Raw genomic sequence first — 24,352 nt, forward strand, 5'->3', positions numbered from 1 at the left:
TCTTGAAAAAATTTTTGTATCTCAGTTCTTCAAAGTTATCTTCCTCATTTCTTGCCTTAGGAGATGTTTAAATTACTTACTTCTGGGTTTGTGGATAGAGTAGCCTGAAGGAATCGAACACGTTAAAGCCAAACAAACAACTATGCACACAGGAACACAAGCACTTTTGAAAGCTCTCATGTAAGTGCAAATTAGCTGTGGCCTAAGGCTATTTATAAGAATAAATGAGCACATTTATTCTTCTTTATACTTGTTTCTTTGGGATGTTTTTTTTCTGTGTAACATAGAAAAAATGGCAAATTATCACAATTTTGAACTGATAAATCAAAACACGTAAACTGAATACAACAGCATAAATAACTTTGTTTTTTAATTTTATTTTTTAATTTTATTATTTTTTTGGCTGTGTTGGGTCTTCGTTGTTGCGCGTGGGCTTTTCTCTGGTTGCAGTGAGCGGGGTCTACTCTTCATTGCAGTGCAAGGGCTTCTCATTGCAGTGGCTTCTCTTGTTGCGGAGCACAAGCTCTAGGCGCACGGGCTTCAGTAGTTGTGGCTCGTGGGCTCTAGAGCACAGGCTCAGTAGCTGTGGCGCACAGGCTTAGTTGCTCCGCGGCATGTGGGATCTTCCCAGACCAGGGCTCGAACCCATGTCCCCTGCACTGGCAGGCGGATTCTTAACCACTGTGCTACCAGGGAAGCCACAACAGCATAAATAACTTTTATTCCAGACACATAAAATCTTTTGTATAAAGTTCTTCAAAAGACTTCTTATAGACCGAATTTGAACCATAAGATCTAGCTATGAGAAATTGCCATCAATTTAGTTTTTTGCTTCAAAGCCATTACACTAAGGATTTTTCAAACCACAAGGTGGCGCCTATGTTTAAAGTAAAAGGATTTTCTAAATTACTCATATACCGCATCTTTATAACAGACACTTTATTTTTAAGAAAAAATAATAATAATTCAAATAAGGATAATAAAGTATATGAATTCTACTTTCTAGATGTATTTATCATTTTGGGAAATGTTCATAAATATTTCTGTTGAAATGCTTGATCCAAGTGACACGGATCAGAATTCAGTAGTTCTCCATAAATCAGGTCCCAATTTATGAATATTAGAAGTTCGAACTTTTTGTCTTTGTATTCAGAAACTCTCATGATGTGGTCCCAACCTAATTTATAAGACTTATTTCCAATTCTGCAACCTTATGTTTCCTTTGCTAAAGCCAACAGCCCATTGTTCTCCACATATAGGCAATACCTTTTTCTCTACCTTGAATGTCCTTCTCCTAACTTTTTCAATCTCTATATGTCAAAATCCTACCCATTCCTCAAAATACAACTCTAAGTCCATTTCCTATATAAAGTGCTGCAAGGTTTTCTTTCACCCCAATATGCAATTGGGATTAACCTCCTGGAACTCCAAACCACCAGAGATGTCTGATGAACATGGGCTTTAGCCCATGGGCTCTAGGTCACACCACCTGACTTCAAATCCTGGCTCCTATACTAGCTGGCAGAATGATATTGTGAAAACTACTCAATTATCAGTTGAGTAGTTTCCTCAATGATACAATTAAATTAAAATATCTACCTCAAAAGATTGTTTTAAGGACTGGGAAAATGCGTATGTATTATAACAATTGTGTATGGCTGTGTAAGCAAAATGGCTTAAACAATTTGGAACTTATTTTTCTCACAAAACATGAATTAGGTAGCTTGGAATGCCAACAAACCAGGCTCCTTGCACTTTCCTACTTGGCCAATCTTAGCCTGTAGTTTCATGGTCACAAAAGGGCTGCCACACCTCCACATACTGCGTCTGTACTCAAAGCAGAAAGAAAAGAGAGGACAAAGAAACAGAAATAGTATACCAGCTGAGTCTGTCATTATTTATTAGAAAACAACAGGTTTCATATGAACACTACCACTCAGACTTCCACTGACATTTCATCTGCCAGGTCTAGGTAATGTGGCTACTCAAAGCAGTAAAAGAACCTGGGAAATTGAGTTTTTAAAGCTAGATGCACACAAGTTAATAGCAAAAAAAAAAAAAAAAAAAAGAAAAGCTAGATGCACTATTGTCCCAAATTAAATTGGAGCTCTATATAAAGAAAAAAGAGGAAATGGATTGTGCAGGCAATCAGAGTATATGCCACCATGGCTCTTAGCACAGTATATGTTTATATAAATCTGTAATAAATGTTAACTGTTATCTATTTCTTTTTCATGTAACTAAGTGCTTTTGCCCTGAATGAGTTATGTGAGTGTTTTATCTTATGTTTTACCTATGAGACTTTGATGACAGGGTCCATCCTATTTCATGTTCATTGCTGTTGAACATTCTAGAAGAATACCTCAGGAATTACTTAGTAAAGAAATTTACAGGATTGAAAAATACACGTCCTGGAGAAAATGTTAGAAGATGTCAAAAGTCTCCATGGGGGAGCCTGGTCACATGCTAATCCTCATCAAGGATTACCCAGCTGAAAGAGTTAAATAAGAGGACACAATAGACATTTCAACTAACAGTTGTAGTAATATGCCCAAAAAAAGGTCACCTTTTGGTTAGATGTTGTATATAATAAATTCGTGATTTGACTATTGATTCCTTAAGTTACAAATTTTATCAGGTGGTTTTCTTCCAAACATAGTACACTTGTACAAATTTCTACAAGATCTCAAGTCAAACATTTAAAAATACTAATTTATTTTCAATTTATGAAAAAGCAATCAACTTTTCCATCTATTAGAATATGAAAAAAGAGAAAACTAGACTTGACTTTCAGAATATTTTGAAAAAATGTTAAAAACCACAAAGGTAAAACCATAATAAAAACATACTAGCGAAAAAAAGAAAGGTGTGGAAATCACTTGGAGATTCTATTATCTTCCTTCACAAGTTTACACATCCTCATTTGGGTCATTTGAAATTTCTAAGGTTACAGGCAGGTAGCAGAAGCACAGGCTCTAAGATGCCAAGAAGAAACCTTAAATAGATAAGGACACTAGTATTACATTACTAGGAATGTAATTACATTTGCATTACATGCTGTCCTGCAAAAAATTTATTTATTACCATTAATGCAACCTCAAGGTCTGTAGATGTTGCTACTCATTCTTCCTTTCCCATTTTGGGGCATGTGGAAGGGTGATGGATTCAATACTTGAGGTAGGTCTCAAGTAGAGAGAGAAGAAAGGAGTCAGATGGAATTATTAAACTGTGGTGTAATTCATACTAAGATAGGGGTGGGCACAAGTTGCTATAGGAGCACTTGGCTGGAGATGCCCTATTTCATTGAAACTGTGAAATAATTCTTCGTATGAAAAAACTTGGTCCCCTCATATGAGCAAGCCCCATTTTCTTTTAGCCCCTTCTGCATTAGCATAATTCTGGCATTTCAAAGTTCTAAGATCAATAGTTCTGTCAGATAGTCATTTCCAGCATAGTTTTCTTCAGTGTTTACATTAACAAAATACTTAACAAAATGTAAAGATGAATTATATATACATAACATTACTTTAAAAATTTGGCCTAATTATTTGAAAAGGCAGAACAAGTTTTTGATAGTTTCTAACTCTAAAAGAAAAAAGCAGTCCCAGCAATTAAATATGATGAAACATGAAGGTTATTACAGGTTATAAGAAAAGTCAAGTTAATTATTAAGACTCACTTTTATAACCAGTGCTCTTTCAAGTGTGATGAACATGGGAGGTTTCATCGCATTAAGCTTTACTAATGAATCTGGGCTTCTCCATACAGAGCTAGTTTCTTACAACGCTAGCATGGCCAAAGAAGAAAGAAACATTACTTTAAAATACTGACATCTGGGGCTTCCCTGGTGGTGCCGTGGTTAAGAATCCGCCTGCCAATGCAGGGGACATGGGTTCGAGCCCTGGTCCAAGAAGATCCCACATGCCATGGAGCAACTAAGCCCGTGTGCCACAACTACTGAGCCTGTGCTCTAGAGTCCGTGAGCCACAACTACTGAAGCCCACACGCCTAGAGTCCATACTCTACAACAAGAGAAGCCACAACAATGAGAAGCCTGCGCACCACAACAAAGAGTAGCCCCTGCTCACCGCAACTAAAGAAAGCCCTCGCAGCAATGAAGACCCAACACAGCCAAAAATAAATAAATAAAAATTAAAATAAAAAAATAAAATACTGATATCCAAAGATGGAAGGCCTCCAGAAGAATGAACAGGGCTGGTGCCAATGTTCATTTATAGTTGGCTACTACTGTGTCACTGCTGGGTGCTTCAGTAGAGGCAGAAGCAAAGAGCCAGAAGGAATCATTACGCTGTGGTGTAATCCATGCCAAGATAGCGTGGACACAGGATACTGTAGGAGCACTTGGCTAGGGATGCCTCATTGCATTGAAGGAAGCTGTAGAATAATCTTTCACATGGAAAAATACATCATTAATATCCAATTCCATGTTCATTTGGAGAATTCCTTGCATTTGCTTTATAAGGAGTGGAGGTAAAAGTATGGCTCTAGGGGCCACTGTAGGAATGTGGGCAAGTCATTAACATGTACGTTTTTAGCATCTTCGTATAAAAAAATGAGAGATAACTAATATCTATTTTCTTAAAGTCTTCATAAGGATAAAATGAGATAATCCTGGTAAAATTTTTAGAATAATGCCTGGCATGTTTCACAGGGTAAAAAATTGTAGCTGCTCTTGTTATTATTGTTGTTGTTAATTCCAGGAAAAAATAAACCTACTTCACAAATGATGACCCTATTTCTAGTGTTCACACATTGCCTACTATGTACCAGGTACCATGTGAGGTAATGTCATACATGTTATCTCTCCTTCTTATACTCTTCCCCACTCCCCACTCCTCACTCCTGCAAGGTAAATATTAACCCCACATGGAAAATGAAGAAACTGAAGGCAGAGAAATTCACCCATTCAAACAGCAAATCTTTTCTGAGTGCTACAGTGCTCTAGGCACCTTTCTAGGCACTATGGATATGACCATAAAGAAGACAAGTTTCCTCATCTTATGGCACTTAGAGTCTAGGTTTTGGCCAACCGGGTAGACTGTGGTGCCATCAACTGACAAGAGTAAAACAAAGGAAGAAACAGGTTTGGAGGGAAGATCAAGAGTTCCATTTCAGGAATATGTTAAGTTTGTGGCTTACTGGGTGGCTATTAGTCATCCAAATAGAGATATCAAGTAGACAAAAATATATGAGTCCCGTTGGCAAACTACAAGTAACAGATCAAATTTTCCTTTCACATATTCTTGTGTGGCCTGTGAGCTAAGAATGGTTTAAGATAAAATTTTTACTTGCATTTTTAAGATTTTAATTTTAATTTTTCATTAATAAACGTGATCTCTTAGAGCACTCTTAGGTCCACAACAAATGGAGCAGAAGGTATAGAGTCCCACATACCTCCTTCCCCTACACATGCATCATCTCCCCCATTATCAACGTTTCCCTCCAGAGTGGTACACTTGTTACAAACGGTGAACCTACATTAACACATTATTATCACCTGAAGGTCACAGATTACATTAGGGTTTAATCCTGGTGTTGGGTTTGGATGAATGTATAACAACATGTACCCACCATTATAGTAGCATACGGAGTATTCTCACTGCCCTAAAAATCCTCTGTGCTCCGCCTATTCATCCCTTCCTCTCCCAAGCCCCTAACAACCACTGATCTTTTTTACTGTCTCCATAGTTTTGCTTTTTCCAAGATGTCATATAGTTGGAATCCCAAAGTATGTATCCTTTTCAGGTTGGCTTCTTTCACCTAGTGAAATGCATTTAAGGTTCCTCCATGTCTTTTCATGGCTTGATAGGTCATTTCTTTTTAGTGCTGAATCCTATTCCATTGTTTATCACAGTTTATCCATTTGCCTACTTTGTGTGAATGTTAAGTTTTCAACCCCTTTGGGTAAATACCAAGGAGCATGATTGCTAGATTATATGGTCAGAATATGCTCAGTTTTGTAAGCTGTGTCTTTTGTGAATATTTTCTCCCAATCTGTGGCTTGACTCCCATTCTCTTGATGTTGACTTTTGCAGAGCAGTTTTTAATATGAATGAAATTCACCTTATCAATTATTTTTTTCATGAGTCATGCCTCTAGTGTTGTATCTAAAAAGTCATCACTATATCCAAAGTCATCTAAGTGTTCTCATGTTATCTTCTAGAAGCTTTATAGTTTTGCATTTTACATTTAGGTCTGTGATCCCATTTTGAGTTAATTTTTGTTTAAGGTGTAAGGTCTATGTTTAGACTCATTTTTTTTTTTTTGCATGTGGATGTTTGGCTGTTCCAGCACCATTTGTTGAAAAGACTATTTTTGCTCCATTGCATTGCCTTTGCTCTTTTGTCAAAAATCAGTTGACTATATCTACATGGGTCTATTTCTGGGCTCTCTATTCTGTTCCATTGATCTATTTGTCTATTCTTTCCAGACAATACCACACTGTCTTGATTACTGTAGCTTTATAGTAACTCTTGAGGTCAGGTAATGTCAGTCCTCCAACTTTGTTCTTCTTCAGTACTGTGTTGGCTCTTCTGGGTCCTTTACCTCCCTCCATAGAACTTTTAGAAACAGTTTGTCAATATCCACAAAATAACTTACTGGGATTATGATTAGGATTGCAGTGAATCTACAGATCAAGTAGGAAAGACTGACATATTGATGTTAACAGTATTGAGTCTTCCTATCCATAAACGTGGACTATCTTTCCATTTATTTAGTTCTTTGATTTCTTCTATCAAAGTTTTGTAATTTTCCTCATATAGATCTTGTCCATATTTTGTTAGATTTATTCCTAAGTATTTCATTTTTGGGTGCTAATGTCTACGAAAGGATTTAATCTTTTTTAATAGTTGGGAAAAACCCAAATGATGAATAATATACTGTGATATGTAAAAAGAAATATGAAATTCAAATTTCAGTACCCATAATAAAGTTTTATTTGAACATAGCCATGCTCATTCATTTATATATTTGTCTCTGGCTGTCTTCATGCTACAACAGCAGAGTTGAGTAGCTGCAACAGAGCTGTATATGGCCTGCAAAGCCTAAATTATTTGCTATCTGACACTTCACAGAAAAAGTTTGCTGATCCCTAGTCTGGAGTATAGACGGGGGCTGGCAGTCAACAGCATAAGGTTGTACCATATAACATGGGTCTGGATGACACTATCCAGGAAGCTGGTTAGACTAAACAGGAGGGTCCTGACACCTGAGGAATTCAGAGCCTACGGAGGGAGAAGCAAGCAAAGACATTTGGAAAGGAATGATGGGGAGGGGAGCTGGGGGGCACAGAATAAGAACCCACAGAGTGTGGTGTCACAAAAGCCAAGAGAGAAAAGGCTTCAATGGAGAGGCAGGTTGACTGTGTTGAATGCAGCTGAGAGGGCACAAGGATATCATTCAATTGGTTTCACAATATCTGTGACTGTCAAGGACAGTTTCAGTGGAATGCTGAAGATGGAAGTCTCCAGACTTGATAAGTGGAAAAGTGAGTAAAAATGAGGAAAAGTGAGTACGTTTATGCAACTCTTTTCATAAGTTCTGCTGTGAAGGAAAACTAGAGGAATAAATGGTAGCTGAAGAAGAATAGAAGAACAAGAAAAGGATTCTGAAAGAACAATAAAGCATGTTTACATACTGGTGGGAATGTTCCAGTGGAGAAGGAGAAACTGATGATAGAAGAAACAGAAATGAAGATTCAGGAGTGATATCTGAGGAGAAAAGAGGGAGTAGGATCCAGAGCTTAAGTGGAGAGATTAACCTTTGACAAAGCAAGGTTACTTCTTCCAACAAAATAAGTGCACAGAAACATGGAGGTTTGGAGATTCAATGGTGAAAAGATGAAGATCTTCTTGTCTGCATCTATTTTCTCAGTGGAAGGTGAGTCTCCCTTGCGGTATGTGACCAGAGGTAGGGTAATGAGAGGGGAAGGGTTTGAAAAGAGAGGAGAAGAAATGAAAAATTTATCAGGGAGAGGAGGAAAGCAAATTTCTAGGGAAACAAATTAGCACTGCCTGGCTAGGATGCGTATCCATCTGAGATTTGGGAATCACGGATTTGAAGTGATAACAGTAACTTTTCCCAGCAACAACTAGCAGAGTTGATACTTATAGTGGAATTTAGTCAACAGGTCTCCAAAGCTGCCACAGGCTGGAATCAAGCTTGGTTGCCTCTAAGGTCAGTGGCTATACTCTTTGGGCTGTGCCAAACCATTTCTACCCTGACAGATATATGCTAACACAAGGATGCACGGCTATAATCAGTTTTTCAAGAGCTACATCTATTCAATTACCGTATATCCCTGCAAAGTAAAATGCAGGTAGTACTCTACGAAGTATTACAGCTCAATTACTCTTTCTCCTATCTGAACTAGTATACCTTTTGGAGCACTAAACGTCCTCAGATGCTTCACCATGCTCCATACAAAAACAATTCAGGCCCCTGGTAATCCATTTCCAATAAATGCAATGGTGTGTTGACCTGGCATTTCTGTTCATTCTTCAAGCCACTCTGAGAAAGCATTCACTGCATGATTTCCATCAATGCAGTCCTAACATCTAGTGAGTTCTTAACACATAGTAGTTAAGTATTTGATGAATTAATGGATCTCAACTTGAGAACAAACTATAAATGGATGGTTTTTGTGAAATATACAAAGGAGATAAAATATTCACAAATTAACTTAGGACATTCAGTGCCTTTGAATTAGCCCTTCATTTGAATATTAGCATCATTATTCTACTCAAATGGAATATCGACTTGCAGTATAAATCTTCTCAAAAGTTTTGTTTGGCTAGTTATGTTTTTATCTTGAAATTAACCACAAAGACCATATATTTTTGCTATCAGGTTGTTTTCGTCTAAAAAAAATCTTACATTTAGAATTGTAAAACTCTCATATACTACTACTCCATAGAAATACTAAATGTTTCCAGCAGAGGGCTCAAGAATTCTTTTTTAAGGAAAGTTTGTAAAGTTCATTGTCCCATAGCAGCTCTTGCAAAACTCCTCCAGAAGGCAATCTCACAAAAAATATGTTCTTCCTCTTGATCAAGTAATTCCATGTCTATGAATTTATTTAAAATAATCCAAATTTTTAAAAAACTGTATTATAATAAGGCAGCATTGTTTATATACTATGCATTTATGGATAGATATACTTTTATCTATTTCCAGAAAAGACATTAAAGTAAATTATAATCACAAAAAATCTATATTAAATTACTCAGGAGATGGGCAAAGGCCAGGAAGAAAAAGAAAGATAACATATAACGTGTAAGTGAGAATTGGGGTGAATATGGCTTTTCACTTTCATTCTTCTTTATGTTTGTGTAAACATTTGGGTGATTTTTTCATTTTCAAAAGATGAAAAATAGTAATTTTTTTTTTTTTTTTTTGCGGTACGCGGGCCTCTCACTGTTGTGGCCTCTCCCGTTGCGGAGCACAGGCTCCGGACGCGCAGGCCCAGCGGCCACGGCTCACGGGCCCAGCCACTCCGCGGCATGTGGGATCTTCCCGGACCGGGGCACGAACCCGTGTCCCCTGCATCAGCAGGCGGACTCCTAACCACTGCGCCACCAGGGAAGCCCGAAAAATAGTAATTTATCTTTATAAAATTTGCATGCTTCTTAATTTTAGTTCTGAAAATAAGGGTGGAAAAACTTTAGGAAGCAAGTAGAATGGCTTATTTATGGAACAATTTGGGATTCTGCAGACAATCATTTTTGCAGGCAGAACTAATGGGGTGTAGCACCACTTTTTTCATGCCTACAAATAACATTAATGTACCAAAACTTTCAGATAGAGCTCCCAAATATTTTTATTCACTTTATTTATTTACATATACTCATTTTCAGAAGGCTCTGAGACATCAATACAAGCATTTAAAAATTAGGAACATAACTCAAGCAAGGAGAAAATAGGAAACAAAAAGTAATACGAGGTCAGGAGAGGAGATATATTATGTACATATATCCTCATAACTATTAAAAGTGGGCTGCAAATATGGCTCTAAGCTTCCTAGCATCAAAACTAAAAAGGAGGGCTTCCCTGGTGGCGCAGTGGTTGAGAGTCGGCCTGCTAATGCAGGGGACACGGGTTCGAGCCTTGTCTGGGAGAATCTCACATGCCGCGGAGCAACTAGGCCCGTGAGCCACAACTACTGAACCTGCACGTCTGGAGACTGTGGCCCGCGCACCGCGATGAAGAGTGGCCCCCGCTTGCCACAACTAGAGAAAGCCCTCGCACAGAAAACGAAGACCCAACACAGCAAAAATAAATAAATTAATTTTTAAAAAAAACAAAAGTACCAATGCCACCGTGGATGTGAGGATTAAATTAGTCAATGCTTTAAAAAAAAAAAAAAAAAAACTAAAAAGGAAATGCAGCCTAACAAAAGATGAAAATACTAAAATGAACTCTAGCTTCTCTAGGCCCTGAGATCTAATGGAAATTTTCCTGCAGAAATTAAGACTAACACTGAATGACTTACCTGGTGATACTTTTAATACCGTCGTACGTGTATTTTATAAACTTTGCATAAAAAGTAAAAGTTAATAAAGAGATTCTTCAAAATTCAGACATTCACTTTTCTGATTTTCTCCCTTGATACCTTGATCCAGGTATAAGACTTAGAGTAGATAAGCAGTGTTTTTTAATGCAGACAGGACAACCTTCCAGGAAGCAATTTAGAAACGTATGCAGGTATTTTTGGTTGCTCCGGATGGGGGGACACTACGGGCCTTTGCTGGGCAGTGGCCAGGCAATGTACAGGACAGCCACCAACCGCAAAGAACTGCCCTAAATCCTGTATATCTGAGTGCCCTGGTGGACATGTACGTAAGTGAAAAACTTATTTATAAAACTCTAAGTCTAGAACCTAACTGTTTTACATATAAGCACAATTTTTTGTTTGTTTTGTGTCAAGATACACTGAATTTTCCAAGAATGCTAACACAATAGAAACCAAAAGAAGACAACTGTTTTGTATGGAATTTTACTAAGAGTTGTTCACTATTTTAGAAAATCATGTCGCCTAGGGCATACCCTTGTGATATCTCAGTTGTCAGCAAAACATCCATGTGTCATTCTGCATCTGTATGCAGCTGTCCCAGCATGATGATTCTACCTATAGCTGTAGACAGGCAACTATTTCATTCTGTCTTCTGAAAAGTTCTGCTCCAGCATGTACATACTGAAATACGTATGATTTTCATTATACTCTCTTTCCTTCTGTGTGTTTATATATGGTTAAGACATTCTTATTAATGTTTAGAGTAATTTGTGTGGGTAAGTTACATTATTAGGAATTTCATTTCAGGATAGTTAAAGGTGGCCTTTTTATATTAAGGCCTGATAGATGAGGTTGAGAACCACCAAGCCAGATGGACAGACTGCACATCTTCTGGGAATCCATTATGTGTATAATTTCTCCCAATGAACTTTTAACGAGAGCTTTCTAGCAAACAGACTGAGGCTGGCGTGTAATCATTCTCTTTTGCTAAATAAGGGGAAAAGTTCATGTCCTTTAAAAAGCCATCAATAGGCTGACATCCTCTTATGAAAACTAAGGAGCTACTCAAGATTCTCTACTAAATAAACTGTTAACCTCCCTCCACTCAGAGATGACTTGATGGAACACCTAAAGGAAGGAATTTCCTTAGGGAATGATTCTGAGTACAGCCAACCCTTAGAAATTCCAATGATCAAGAAAGAACACAATTGTAATGATGTCTGCTTAGAAATATTCCAAACAGGAGTTGCTGCTCATCCACCATAGCAAAGGAAAAACTCAGATCTACAGGATAAAATAAAAAAATATCTAGCAATGGAACTTGCTGCCAAAACAAAGAGAAACAAATGCACAGAAGTGCAAAATACACCCTGAGTTAGCTTAGTGGGGTGGACATACTATTTTGAGTTGCTGTATATTATCTGTTTCTACTTTGGAGGACATCAACTAGAAAAGAACTGATTGTTTCTTGCCCCACTTATGACAATAAAACCATTATCAAGAGCATACAGGGAATACTTCTCTTTCAATTCCCTGTCCTGGCAGTAGGGTGGAGGTGGGAGGTAGAAAGTGTGGGAAGGAGAGAGGAGGACCCAAGGACAACAAATCCAGATCATTTAAATGGAGTTTTATAGAACGAAGACAAGGTTCAAACAGAGAGGGGCCACACTCATCCTTGTCATCTAATATTACGTCAGTGTTCTGTATGCATGAGCTCAAGCACCTTGGCCCACAGTGGGTTCCTCAGCACAAAACTGATGCCAAGAAAGATTATAAATGCTGTAAGCATATTGTTCAAACACATTTTGTTTTCAATAAGTGACTGAGTTTCACAGTGTGCCAAAGGAAAATGTCTGTGCTTGAAATGTGACTATGACTCAAGCAAAATGCTAGACTAACGCACTGGAGTCTGAGTCCATTTTTGATGTGTGACTGCTGACAGCTCACAAGCCCCACCACTCCCTCTTCCCTGCTTGCCCCACACCTGGAAGAAAATATACAAGAAAGTCTGAGCCCTCTCTCCCTTGATGCTGGTGGAAACTCAAACCACACAAGCCCCCGCCCGTGTGGACAACGCTCCAGCCCCACCCCCCAACCACAATAAACACCAAAGCCGATCAACGCCCCTAGCTGCTCTCTGAAGTCATTTTTGGACCTATTGGGGTCCACCCCTTTATCCCCAAAAAACCTCACTATGTGAGTACTAAACCCTTTCCTATCTTCTTGGTGCACGTGTGGTGTTATCAGTCTCAATATTTGAGTCAAATGTTGGGTGGGTGAGAGGGCTGTTCTGTTTCTGCAGAGTGACTATCAGACATCTAAGAAACCCCAAACTTTCAAATTATTAAGGAAAAGCCAGGAAACACTTTTTTTAAAAAAATCAAAATATCAGTTTTATTACCAAATGGGAAAGCTGACCGCAGAAGTGTGGCCACAGTTAAACGTCCTCACACAGAGACGTTTTAGAGATTGTTATGCTGAGCAGATAGCTTTGTAATGCCTGCAGTACACACTATACCGAGTCCCTTCTGAGCAGACAGCACACATGAATTTCGTGAGGGAGAACTGGCTGGCACGAGGTACAGAATGTCAGAACTGACCCTGCTTTACAGGTAGGGGGCCTCCCATATGACTTCACTTTGCCTGAATCTCTGTTCTCCATGAGGCACAGACAGGCTTCGGGTCCAGTGACGTTGTTCTTGAGTCCTCAGCTGAGAAAAGTAAGCTTCTAGGGATCAGTCAGGATCTGGACTTTTAAAATCTCACTTCTCAGTTTTTCACAATAAACTTTTAGGTCTCCAACCTGTCCTTACCAGTTTTGGCCACCAAACCACGTCAAGGATTTATCATTTTACTTGACATCTTGAGATGCCATAAAAATTTCACTTGGCATATGGTTCTTATCTGTCAAGTTTGACACTTTGCAGGAAACGATGCATGGGAACCTGTAACATCTTCACCCCATATAAACAGACACATCTGCTTGCTTGTTTGTTTCAATAATCCACTGATAAAAGAGAAACTCCCTCCAAAGGCAATAATACAGAGTTTCAAAAGATTCAAGAAAGTGAAAACTCACTGATGGAATTCAAACTTTTTCCCTTCATTTCACTCTTCTCACACTTTCTATGTCAACAATCCAGTTACGGACTCTGGCACAGCTCTGATAAGAATTAACGTAAGAAGAAAACAATCATTTTTTGCACAATTCAAAATATTCTTCCTTGGAATGTGGATTTTAGACTGTGTGCTCTGGAGCCTGGGGCACAGTGCGGGTACCTCAGGGGCCTCTTACTTGCCAGGCTTCTGTAGGTACTGCCAGGTGAAGAAAGGATTCTGCAGCTAAAATATTTAAACCACTGAATGGTCTTAATGCTGCTCCCAAGAGAAGCATTTAAGAAAAATATCTCCCAGGTTTCTTCCATGTGCTACCATTTAGTTCAACCAGGTTATGTTTATAAGTAAATCTGATGGGGACATTTTCTCATGTAAAGTGAGTGACACATCTATCCCTGAAGGGATGGGTTTATGAGAAGGCAGTTTCAAGTAAGACTCCTGTGACTCTGTTGCCAGGCCTGATGTTGGTCTCTGGAGAAAAGTATTCTAGTTGTAGAGAATAAATACAGTTTCAATAATCATCAAAAATCTAATGCTACAGTCTGCCTTACTAGGGCTATAAAAAAAGTCACGTGAACACATAAGGGAATCAAATGAGAATCAGGAAGAAAACCTTTACTATACAAGAGCGGGAAAATTAAGGGGCAATTTCTTTTATTTATTTTTTTATTTTAATTTTATTTTTTATACAGCAGGTTCTTATTAGTTATCTATTTTATACATATTAGTGTATATATGTCAATCCCAATCTCCCAAATCATCCCACTTCTCCTTACCCCCCTTGGTGTCCATACGTTTGTTCTCTACATCTGTGTCTCTATTTCTGCATTGCAAACAGGTTTATCTGTACCATTTTTCTAAATTCCACATATATGCGTTAATATTCAATATTTGTTTTTCTCTTTCTGACTTACTTCACTCTGTATAACAGTCTCTAGGTCCATCCACGTCTCTACAAATGACCCAGTTTCATTCCTTTTTATGGCTGAGTGATATTCCATTGTATATATGTACCACAACTTCTTTATCCATTCGTCTGTCGATGGGCATTTAGGTTGCTTCCATGACCGGGCTACTGTAAATAGTGCTGCAAAGAACACTGGGGTGCACGTGTCTTTTTGGATTATGGTTTTTGCTGGGTAGATGCCCAGTAGTGGGATTGCGGGGTCATTTGGTAGTTCTATTTTTAGTTTTATAAGGAACCTCCATACTGTTCTCCATAGTGGCTGTATCAATTTACATTCCCACCAATAGTGCAAGAGGGTTCCCTTTTCTCCACACCTTCTCCAGCATTTATTGTTTGTAGATTTTCTGATGATGCCCATTCTAACCGGTGTGAGGTGATACCTCATTGTGGTTTTGATCTGCATTTCCCTAATAATTAGTGATGCTGAGCAGCTTTTCATGTGCCTCTTGGCCATCTGTATGTCTTCTTTGGAGAAATGTCTATTTAGGTCTTCTGCCCATTTTTGGATTGGGTTGTTTGTTTTTTTAATTTTTTTTTTTTTTTTTTTTTTTTTTTTGCGGTACGCGGGTCTCTCACTGTTGTGGCGTCTCCCGTTGCAGAGCACAGGCTCCGGACAGACAGGCTCAGCGGCCATGGCTCACAGGCCTAGCCGCTCCGCGGCATGTGGGATCTTCCCGGACTGGGGCACGAACCCATGTCCCCTGCATTGACAGGTGGACTCTCAACCGCTGTGCCACCAGGGAAGCCCCCGTGTTTTTTTACTATTGAGCTGCTTGAGCTGTATATATATTTTGGAGATTAATCCTTTGTCCATTGATTTGTTTGCAAATATTTTCTCCCATTCTGAGGGCTGTCTTTTCATCTTGCTTCTGGTTTCCTATGCTGTGCAAAAGCTTTTAAGTTTCATTAGGTCCCATTTGTTTATTTTTGGTTTTATTTCCATTACTCTAGGAGATGGATCAAAAAAGATCTTGCTGTGATTTATGTCGAAGAGTGTTCTTCCTATGTTTTCCGCTAAGAGTTTTATAGTGTCTATCTGGCCTTACATTTAGGTCTTTAATCCATTTTGAGTTTATTTTTGTGTATGGTGTTAGGGAGTGTTCTAATTTCATTCTTTTACATGTAGCTGTCCAGTTTTCCCAGCACCACTTATTGAAGAGACCGTCTTTTCTCCGTTGTATATCCTTGCCTCCTTTTGTCATAGATTAGTTGACCATAGCTGTGTGGGTTTATCTCTGGGCTTTCTATCCTGTTCCATTGATCTATATTTCTGTTTTTGTGCCAGTACCATATTGTCTTGATTACTGTAGTATAGTCTGAAGTCAGGGAGTCTGATTCCTCCAGCTCCATTTTTTTCCCTCAAGATTGTTTTGGTTATTCGGGGTCTTTTGTGTCTCCATACAGATTTTAAGATTGTTTGTTCTAGGTCTGTGGACTGAATCTGTAGATTGCTTTGGGTGGTATAGTCATTTTCACAATATCGATTCTTCCAATCCAAGAACATGGTATATCTCTCCAACTGTTTGTGTCATTTTTTATGTCTTTCATCAGTGTCTTATAGTGTTCTGAGTACAGGTGTTTTACCTCCTTAGGAGGGTTTATTCCTAGGTATTTTATTCTTTTTGTTGCAGTGGTGAATGGGATTGTTTCCTTAATTTCTCTTTCTGAACTTTTGTCGTTAGTGTATAGGATGCAAGAGATTTCTGTTCATTAATTTTGTATCCTGCTACTTTACCAAATTCACTGATTAGCTCTAGTAGTTTTCTGGTAGCATCTTTAGGATTATCTATGTATAGTATCATGTCATCTGCAAATAGTGACAGTTTTAATTCTTCTTTTCTGATTTGTATTCCTTTTATTTCTTTTTCTTCTCTGATTGCCATGGCTAGGACTTCCAAAACTATGTTGAATAATAGTGGCGAGAGTGGACATCCTTGTCTTGTTCCTGATCTTAGAGGAAATGCTTTCAGTTTTTCACCATTGAGAATGATTTCACCATTTGCTCTGGGTTTGTCGTATATGGCCTTTATTATGTGGAGGTAGGTTCCCTCTATGCCCACTTTCTGGAGAGTTTTTATCATATATCAGTGTTGAATTTTGTCAAAAGCTTTTTCTGCATCTATTGAGATGATCATATGGTTTTTCTCCTTCAATTTGTTAATATGGTGTATCACATTGATTGATTTGCATACATTGAAGAATCCTTGCATCCCTGAGATAAATCCCACTTGATCTTGGTGTATGATAAGAGGCAATTTCTTTTACTTTTCAATTCCCAATTGCATGAGCAGAGTTATACCTAAAAAAAAAAAGTATTTTTCACTTCACAGAGTATCATACTTTTCCAGATTTCCAAAGACTTCAAAATATTTCTATTAATAGTTACACAAAATATCCTTTTGAAGACTGTACTAAAGCATTCTCTGCATCAGAGGAAGGTAATTAGGATGTGTGTCCCCACAGAGATGGATTCTTCCATGATGTTAAGGAACCAAGGGCTGGAGTTATTGGATATGAAGAGAAAAGCAGGGGAACAACAGATACCAAAGAATCCTTTTTATCTGCCCAGATGTGATGTAGCTGGTTCATGGCTGACAATATTTGCAGTACCTGGAGTGGTACTCCTGGGAGATTTCAAAGGAGACTACCAATCTCACTATCATTTAGTGCATAGTTTCTCTCTTTACTGGGTTTCTGGAATCTCTCCATCAGACTGCAAGGGACAAAACAGGTGGAGAGTTCTCAGGAAAGTAAGAGGAAGCTAGCTGGCTTGAACCCCTTGCTCTACTATATGAAGGCATATAGCACAGTACTTGGCATACAGCCTATCTGCCTTGACATCATGGCAACCAGAGAGCTGAAACAGTGAACTTCATTGTGGTTCTCAGTTCTATTTGCTTTCATTTTGGGTCCTTAGCTACTCAAATTCCCAGAGGTATATCCAAGACCTTTGGGATTGCATGTGTCCTTCCACCTTTTGAGAAGGGCTCTTCTCTCTATGAAAGGGTCTTGGTGTTAAGTGCTCCTCACTCTGGCTGCTTTCCTCAGCAACCCTTGTTGCTCCTGGGTGGCCGACCTCTTGTCCGGTTTGGACAGGAATTCTTCCCCTCAGGCAACATCTCCATTAGAATCCTTTTTCCCCCTTCTTTTTCATGTCTCTTCTACTCAGGACTGGTCTGAAACACGAATGAATTCCTGGCCAGAGGTGGAAAGCAAGGAGATTGGGGAGGCCATGGTAACAGGGTCCTCTGGCTCAACAGAGTAAGTGAGAGTTGGTTTTCTTAGGTTCACTTTGTCCTTTTTTCCCTAAGGCAGATCTGCCCAGTGACAGTTTACATCATACCCTCTGCTTTGAACCCAGCTCCCAGAGCCAGCCCAGAACAGGGCCTGCAGAGAAGCCTGGCTCCTCTGCCCTCCATGTCCAGTTCCGCTGCACATGGCTGTGCAAGGTCGCCCACGAGGGCTGCAATGCGTGCGGGGCTCTGCTCAGGCTGTACCCCAAGCAGTGTGTGCCCACAGGAAGCGCACGCCTCTAATTAGTGCGAAGGCAGAATGTGTGTATTCCTTGATAAGAAAAGTGCGTGTATTTTCAGAGGATGTATTAGCATTAGGAGGAAAATTTGATTTTTCTTTAAAATTTCCTGGATGAAATCTGTGACCAATTTTAAGAAGGCTATGCTTTAGAACAGTGTGTAGGAGGAACACACACACACCTTGTTACACAGTGGCACTCATTCATCACACCTACTCTATACTTCCAATTTCTTTCCCAAGGCAGCAATCATTTTCAGACACTTAAAATACTTGACATTTTATACTATGCTTACTACAACAGACTAAAGGTATAATCAACTGTCAGTAGAAATATCTATAGGTAGATAAATACAGTGTTAACTCTGATTTTTACAAATCTACATACATATCAAGGCTAAAGATCATATATCAGCGAATGTCCGCAATAGTAAATGACAATTAAGAAATTGAAGAACTATACTTTTATTCACGTTTCCATATTCTAAACTCTTTGCTTAATGTTAATTTCATTTTCAGAGTAAGAGAAAGCTTTTTTGCATTTCCCAAGTACACCACAATTCCACTTTTTGCTATCATCTATGTTCACATCTCAAAGGGAAAACAGACTTATTATAGTCATTTTGGTGTTTAAGAAACCAAACTGCCATGGATGTCGTCCAAGAAAGACTGTATCAACTTCCACTCTGCAGCAAAGAATAATCACATACAGAGTACAAGTGTAGCAACTCGGAGCCTTCGTGAACAGAGTGTTGGAAGAGCACCCAGGTTGAGAGAACCATCAAGAAGAGTTCACTCTCTAAAATGTCCAAACACTTCCCTGCCTCCTTCAATAAAGTATAACAAATATGACTTAACCCTTTCTTAATGACATAGAACATTAAGAAGGGGTTAAAAATAAACAATGGATTTGAAATTAAGAGGACTGGGTTTGACTCACTGGGTCGACATGCCCTGGGAGACTGATCTTGGTCATTCACTGCACCTTCCAGGGCTTGTCATCTTTAAGAGAGGATCACCGAATTCCTCAGAGCTGTCTAGAAGATTAGGCTACACAGCACACGTGAAGTGCCTAGGGCAGTGCCCCGGGTCTTGCAGAGGGTGCTCCATGAAATACCAGCCCACTTCTTGACCCCTCTGTGCACAATCTGAACAGATGAGTTGTTGCTGTATATGCTGCAGGGCTGTCACCCCTGTGTGGAGGCACATGTCAAGAGTGGTTCACTGGGCAGAATAAATGCAACTCTACGCTTTGCCCTAGAGCTTTTCTTTAAGCACTTACATTGGATATATGGGTGTGAGTGTGTGTGTGTGTGTGTGTGTATAAAAATATATTCTTATTTGGTTTCCTTTTTCTCATATAAGTGAAATATGAGCATATGACTCCCAGACAATAGGATACGGCTGTCTTTCTGCAAACTTCTTCCCTCTTCCCAAGCAGTCTCCTTACCCTTCAGGAAGTCAGCTCCCCTAATGCCATTATGCTATCTTCAGCTCATGTTTCATAGATCCTTTGTGCCACAGGCACTTCATATACATATACATGTGTGTATGTGTGTGTGTGTGTGTGTGTGTGTATATCATTAAGAGCAGCTTTATTCATAATCACCAAAAACTGGAAGCAACCAAGATACCCTTCATATATCTACACAATAGAATGGTACTCAGCAATAAAAATGATCTATTAAGTCACAAAAGACATAGAGGAACCTTAAATGCATATTGCTAAGTAAAAGAAGCCAGAAAAAGTCTACATACTATATGATTCCAAGTATATGACATTTTGAAAAAGGCAAAACTATAGAGACAGTAAAAAGATCAGTTAGCAGTTGTCAAGGGGAGGGGGGAGAGATGAACAGGTGAGGCAAAGGGGACTTTCAGGGTAAGGAAATATATATATAAATGTATATATATATATATGTTTACATATACAGACGTTTATACATATATATATGTAAACTTAGCCATTGTGAAAGAAACCACAAAACAATCAAGGCCAACAATAAGGCAGCCACTTATATTTGAGTGTGTGTTTTACCTCAGCGTTCACAGCAATTTTTGTGCTCTTTTGTTTACCAGTGATTTAAACATGCTTTGCAGTCTATAGCCTCCAAGCTTAAACCATTTCGTTGTTAATGCATCTAAGTATAGAAACTACTTATTTGGGTAGCTTTATCAAAAAACAATATTTAATATTGTATCCCCATTGCACACCAGTGAAGTATGAGCTATGGGTTATCAATCGTACTTTAGAGATGGGCAAATGCAGGTATAGCTGTAACTCAGGTGTGAAGAAAGAAATATACACAAGACACAATTTATAGCTGATGTCTTTCTTTACATCTGTAAACCAAAAAGCATACAACACACTATTCACTCACCTCACTAGGAATATGTTTTGGCAACTCTGTGAACAATAACTGTCTGCCTTAACTTCCTAAGGCGTGATATTTGGTTGGGCTGACACTGAATTTGTGATCCCTCTCCCTTCTATTTTCCTTTGTACCTGCTACTTGATGGATGACTTTTTCCTTTCTATCACTATTTTCATTTCAGCTGCCAGCGTTGCCTCAGTTATTCTATGAAACATATCTCAAACTCTACCAGCTATAGAAAAGAGAATGGATAATATCATACACCTTAATAAGCCTCTAAAGAAAAAAATTTAGTAAAAAGGTGAACTCCCAACATTCTTCAAGACCCAAATACCATGTTCTCTGTGAAGATTTGCACTGATTGCCCCAATTAACCACACCCTCCTTTTTGTTCCCACTATGTCTTATATTCTGCTTCTATTATACCTCCCATCACAGTGAGGACATGGAATTACGTATATAACTCTCTCTCCCACCAGGATGTGAGCCTGCCAAGAGAGGAAACCCTTATTTTAGCCCAGCAGACACTGAACATAAGTTGGATGAAACGGAATTAAAGAACAAAACTCTATAAAAGAAGATAAACCTCTAGTCGGTATCTGGTTTGATGTAGTTGAGTAGTTCTCAAATGAAAACAGAGGGTGAGGAGGGTGGACAAAATGGGTGAAGGGTGAAGTTATTTATATTATAACTGAAAGGTACAAACTTTCAGTTATAAGAGAAATAAGTCCTGGGGATGTAATGTATAGCGTGGCAACTATAGTTAACAATACTGTATTGTATTTTTGAAAGGCGCTAAGACAGTAGATTTTTAAAGTCCTCATGACACAGAAAATTTGTAACGATATGTGGTGATGGATGTTAACTTATTATAGTAATCATTTTGCAATATATACATATTGCAAATCACTGTGTTATACACCTAAAACTAATAGAATGTTACATGTCAATTATATTTCAGTTAAAAAATAATTCTAAAAGGAAGGGTTTTGTGTATTCTAATAATTGTTGCACTAACATGAAATTAGATAAGAACCGTGAAGCTTCAGATTTGGATTTATATTGTCTTTATTAAGTTTTGTTTTGATTTGCTATGATAGTCATACACTGACATGGCTTTTGTATTCTACTAGTTGTCACCATTATTCTTTCATTTAAAAACAGAAAGAAAACGAATGTTCTCTGAAGATTCCTATAAATCCTATAACAATTTTAATGATGAGCAACTTTGGCTTTCAAACCATCACATTCTAATCTATTACTTGAGGCCCTGATCCTGAAATGTATGTCGAGGACAGGGTGTCAAGATGCTAGACAGAGCTCTTTACAGCTTTAGATTGTTTTTTTTTGTGGGGGGGGGGACGGGGAGTGTTCTTGTTTTTAAGCCAGTAAAGCCATGACTGAGTCACTGAGCTTCAGTGATGACAATGAGAATTCAAGTTATCTTCCAAATTCTTTCCCATATAATAATTCTTCAGGATATTTTAAAATTACACCAGCAAGCAACTGAGCTAAGATTAAAATATTTAAGATCAAATTATTTTACTTACCTTTCCATTATTTTAGTTGTAACCTTAAGTAGATGTAAAACTTTTTTTAACCTCAAAGTGAATAACAAGAAAAATACCTAAATCTCATGAATAATCTCCTCTGTTTAGGTGCAGTTAAAATGTTAAGCCTCTCAGATGACGTATGGTACCATACCTGTCCTGTGTATGCAAATTCCAGAGCTTGCTTTAAGCCGAGGCTGGTCACACCGTGTAAATTCACCTCGTCGGCACCACTTTCCACCATACAAAGACTGAACATGGCCTGAGGTGGGAGAGAAAGGAAGACAGTTATGGGACTTATAAAGCAAGAGAACAAGACAGAGTCCTAGAGAAACTAGGAAAGAAAAAAGTTTTACAAGTTAAAGACTGATTTTGGGTTTTTTGGGGGTTTTTTTGTGGTACGCGGGCCTCTCACTGCTGTGGTCTCTCCCGTTGCGGAGCACAGGCTCCGGACGCACAGGCTCAGCGGCCACGGCTCACGGGCCCAGCCGCTCCGCGGCATGTGGGATCCTCCCGGACAGGGGCACAAACCCACGTCCCCTGCACTGGCAGGCGGACTCTCAACCACTGCGCCACCAGGGAAGCCCTGTTTTGTTTTTTAAATCAAGTATGGCTATAGATAAAAAATGCTAATAGGAAACTGACTTAATGTTAAGTGGATTCTGCTTATGCATTTGTAGAAGATCTGAAATTTCAAAATTAAAAAGCACAGGTCACAATAAAAAACTTTCAATCTGTCTAATTCTAAATTTGATTCTAGATTTCGTATAGCTGCTTTTAAAAGAAACTGAAAGAAATTTCAGCTGTTTTCAGTGTCCATTTTTTATTATATGAGTGTTTCAGTTTTTAATATTCCCCACATTAATTTCTTTTTTCAGGTCTTCCAAGTTGTAACTGCACCTGATATGGTAACCAGCTGCTCTCCATCAACCCATATACAGAGCAGGACAGAAATGATTCAAACTACAAAAAAATTATCTGGGTTAACGAAGTGGAAAAAGTTCCTGAGAGCAAAGGTTAAATAAGAGAACATGCGGGCCAAGGGAGTTTTTTGAATCTGCTTTCATAAGGGTCTTTTGGGACTGACATGTACACACTACTATATTTAAAACAGATAACCAACAAGGACCTACTGTACAGCACAGGGAACTCTGCTCAATATTCTGTAATAATATAAATGGGAAAAGAATTTGAAAAAGAATATATATATATATGTATAACTGAATCACTTTGCTGTACACCTGAAACTAACACAACATTGTAAATCAACTAAAGTCCAATATAAAATAAATTTTTTTTAAAAAAAGCAACTATGGCAAAACTGACACAGAACAGGTATCTGTCCTCAACCAGAGACTTGTGAACTACTGAACTTGAAACCTGGCTTAGTAGAGTTGGGGGAAGAATATAATCCCTTAAATAATGTACATACATATTTGTACATGTTTGTATAAGCAACAAAGCAACACCAAATTGGTCACTGTGGTTATATTACAGAGTATGAACTGTAGAGGACAGGAAGAGACCATTTACATATAGTATTATTTGGATCATTACCATGAACATGTGTTACCTGTTTATTTCTAACACTGGTCTTTTGAAACTCTGTTTTATTTTTAATGTTCAAGGTTGTATAGGAAGACACATATGATTCAAATCCTGGTTCTATAACCTACTTTGTCATATGGGCAACTTACCTTGAACATGTGACCTTTGGCTACTTTGTTAACTTCTCTGAACCTCAGGTCCTTTACCTGTACATGGGGATCATACCAACCTCACAGGGTTGTCTTGAGGTTTAGATACAATTATGCTTAATGTCAAGAATAATACCTGGTACATAGAAGGTGTTTAATAAACAGAAATTCTTATTCTAATAATCCAGGCTGATTGTCCTACTCTCCCATGCCTCCCTTTGATCCCAACTGGAATGAGAGCTAAGAAACAAACCTCCAACCGCCACCACCCTCTGACCAAATCCATTCCTTTCTAAGACTTTCCTATTGACGATTTTCACTCAAAATTCCTATGTCTGGCTGCAGGACTTCACGTTCACCACATACTCCTACACCCTACTTTAAGGACTGACACCATCAGAGAAACCATCACCCCTGTTTCTAAAAACACCTAATTTCCATTCTGATATCATATCATAGAGTCTTAGAAATTTAATGTTACAAATTTAACATATAATTTTTAAATATTAGAAAAACTGGTTAATTTAAAGTAAAAAGGGAACTATTAAGCCAAGGTCAATATCTTTTAAGTTTAATAAACT

The 24,352-nt window shown here is 38.4% G+C and overlaps 1 protein-coding gene across 3 annotated transcripts in view; it reads right to left on the reverse strand.

The window, feature by feature from the left end:
• The window catches only part of KLHL32 (kelch like family member 32), a 235,665-nt gene that overhangs the window by 113,732 nt on the left and 97,581 nt on the right, over window positions 1–24,352 (reverse strand). For all 3 annotated transcript variants that reach the window (XM_082633331.1, XM_082633334.1, XM_082633332.1), the window contains exon 4: window positions 22,229–22,336. In XM_082633331.1, the coding sequence (XP_082489457.1) occupies window positions 22,229–22,336 (108 nt within the window). The remainder of the gene's footprint in view (window positions 1–22,228; window positions 22,337–24,352) is intronic.

Source organism: Mesoplodon mirus (genome assembly GCF_964341445.2).
Source record: "Mesoplodon mirus genome assembly, chromosome: 10".
Classification (NCBI taxonomy): Eukaryota; Metazoa; Chordata; class Mammalia; order Artiodactyla; family Ziphiidae; genus Mesoplodon; species Mesoplodon mirus.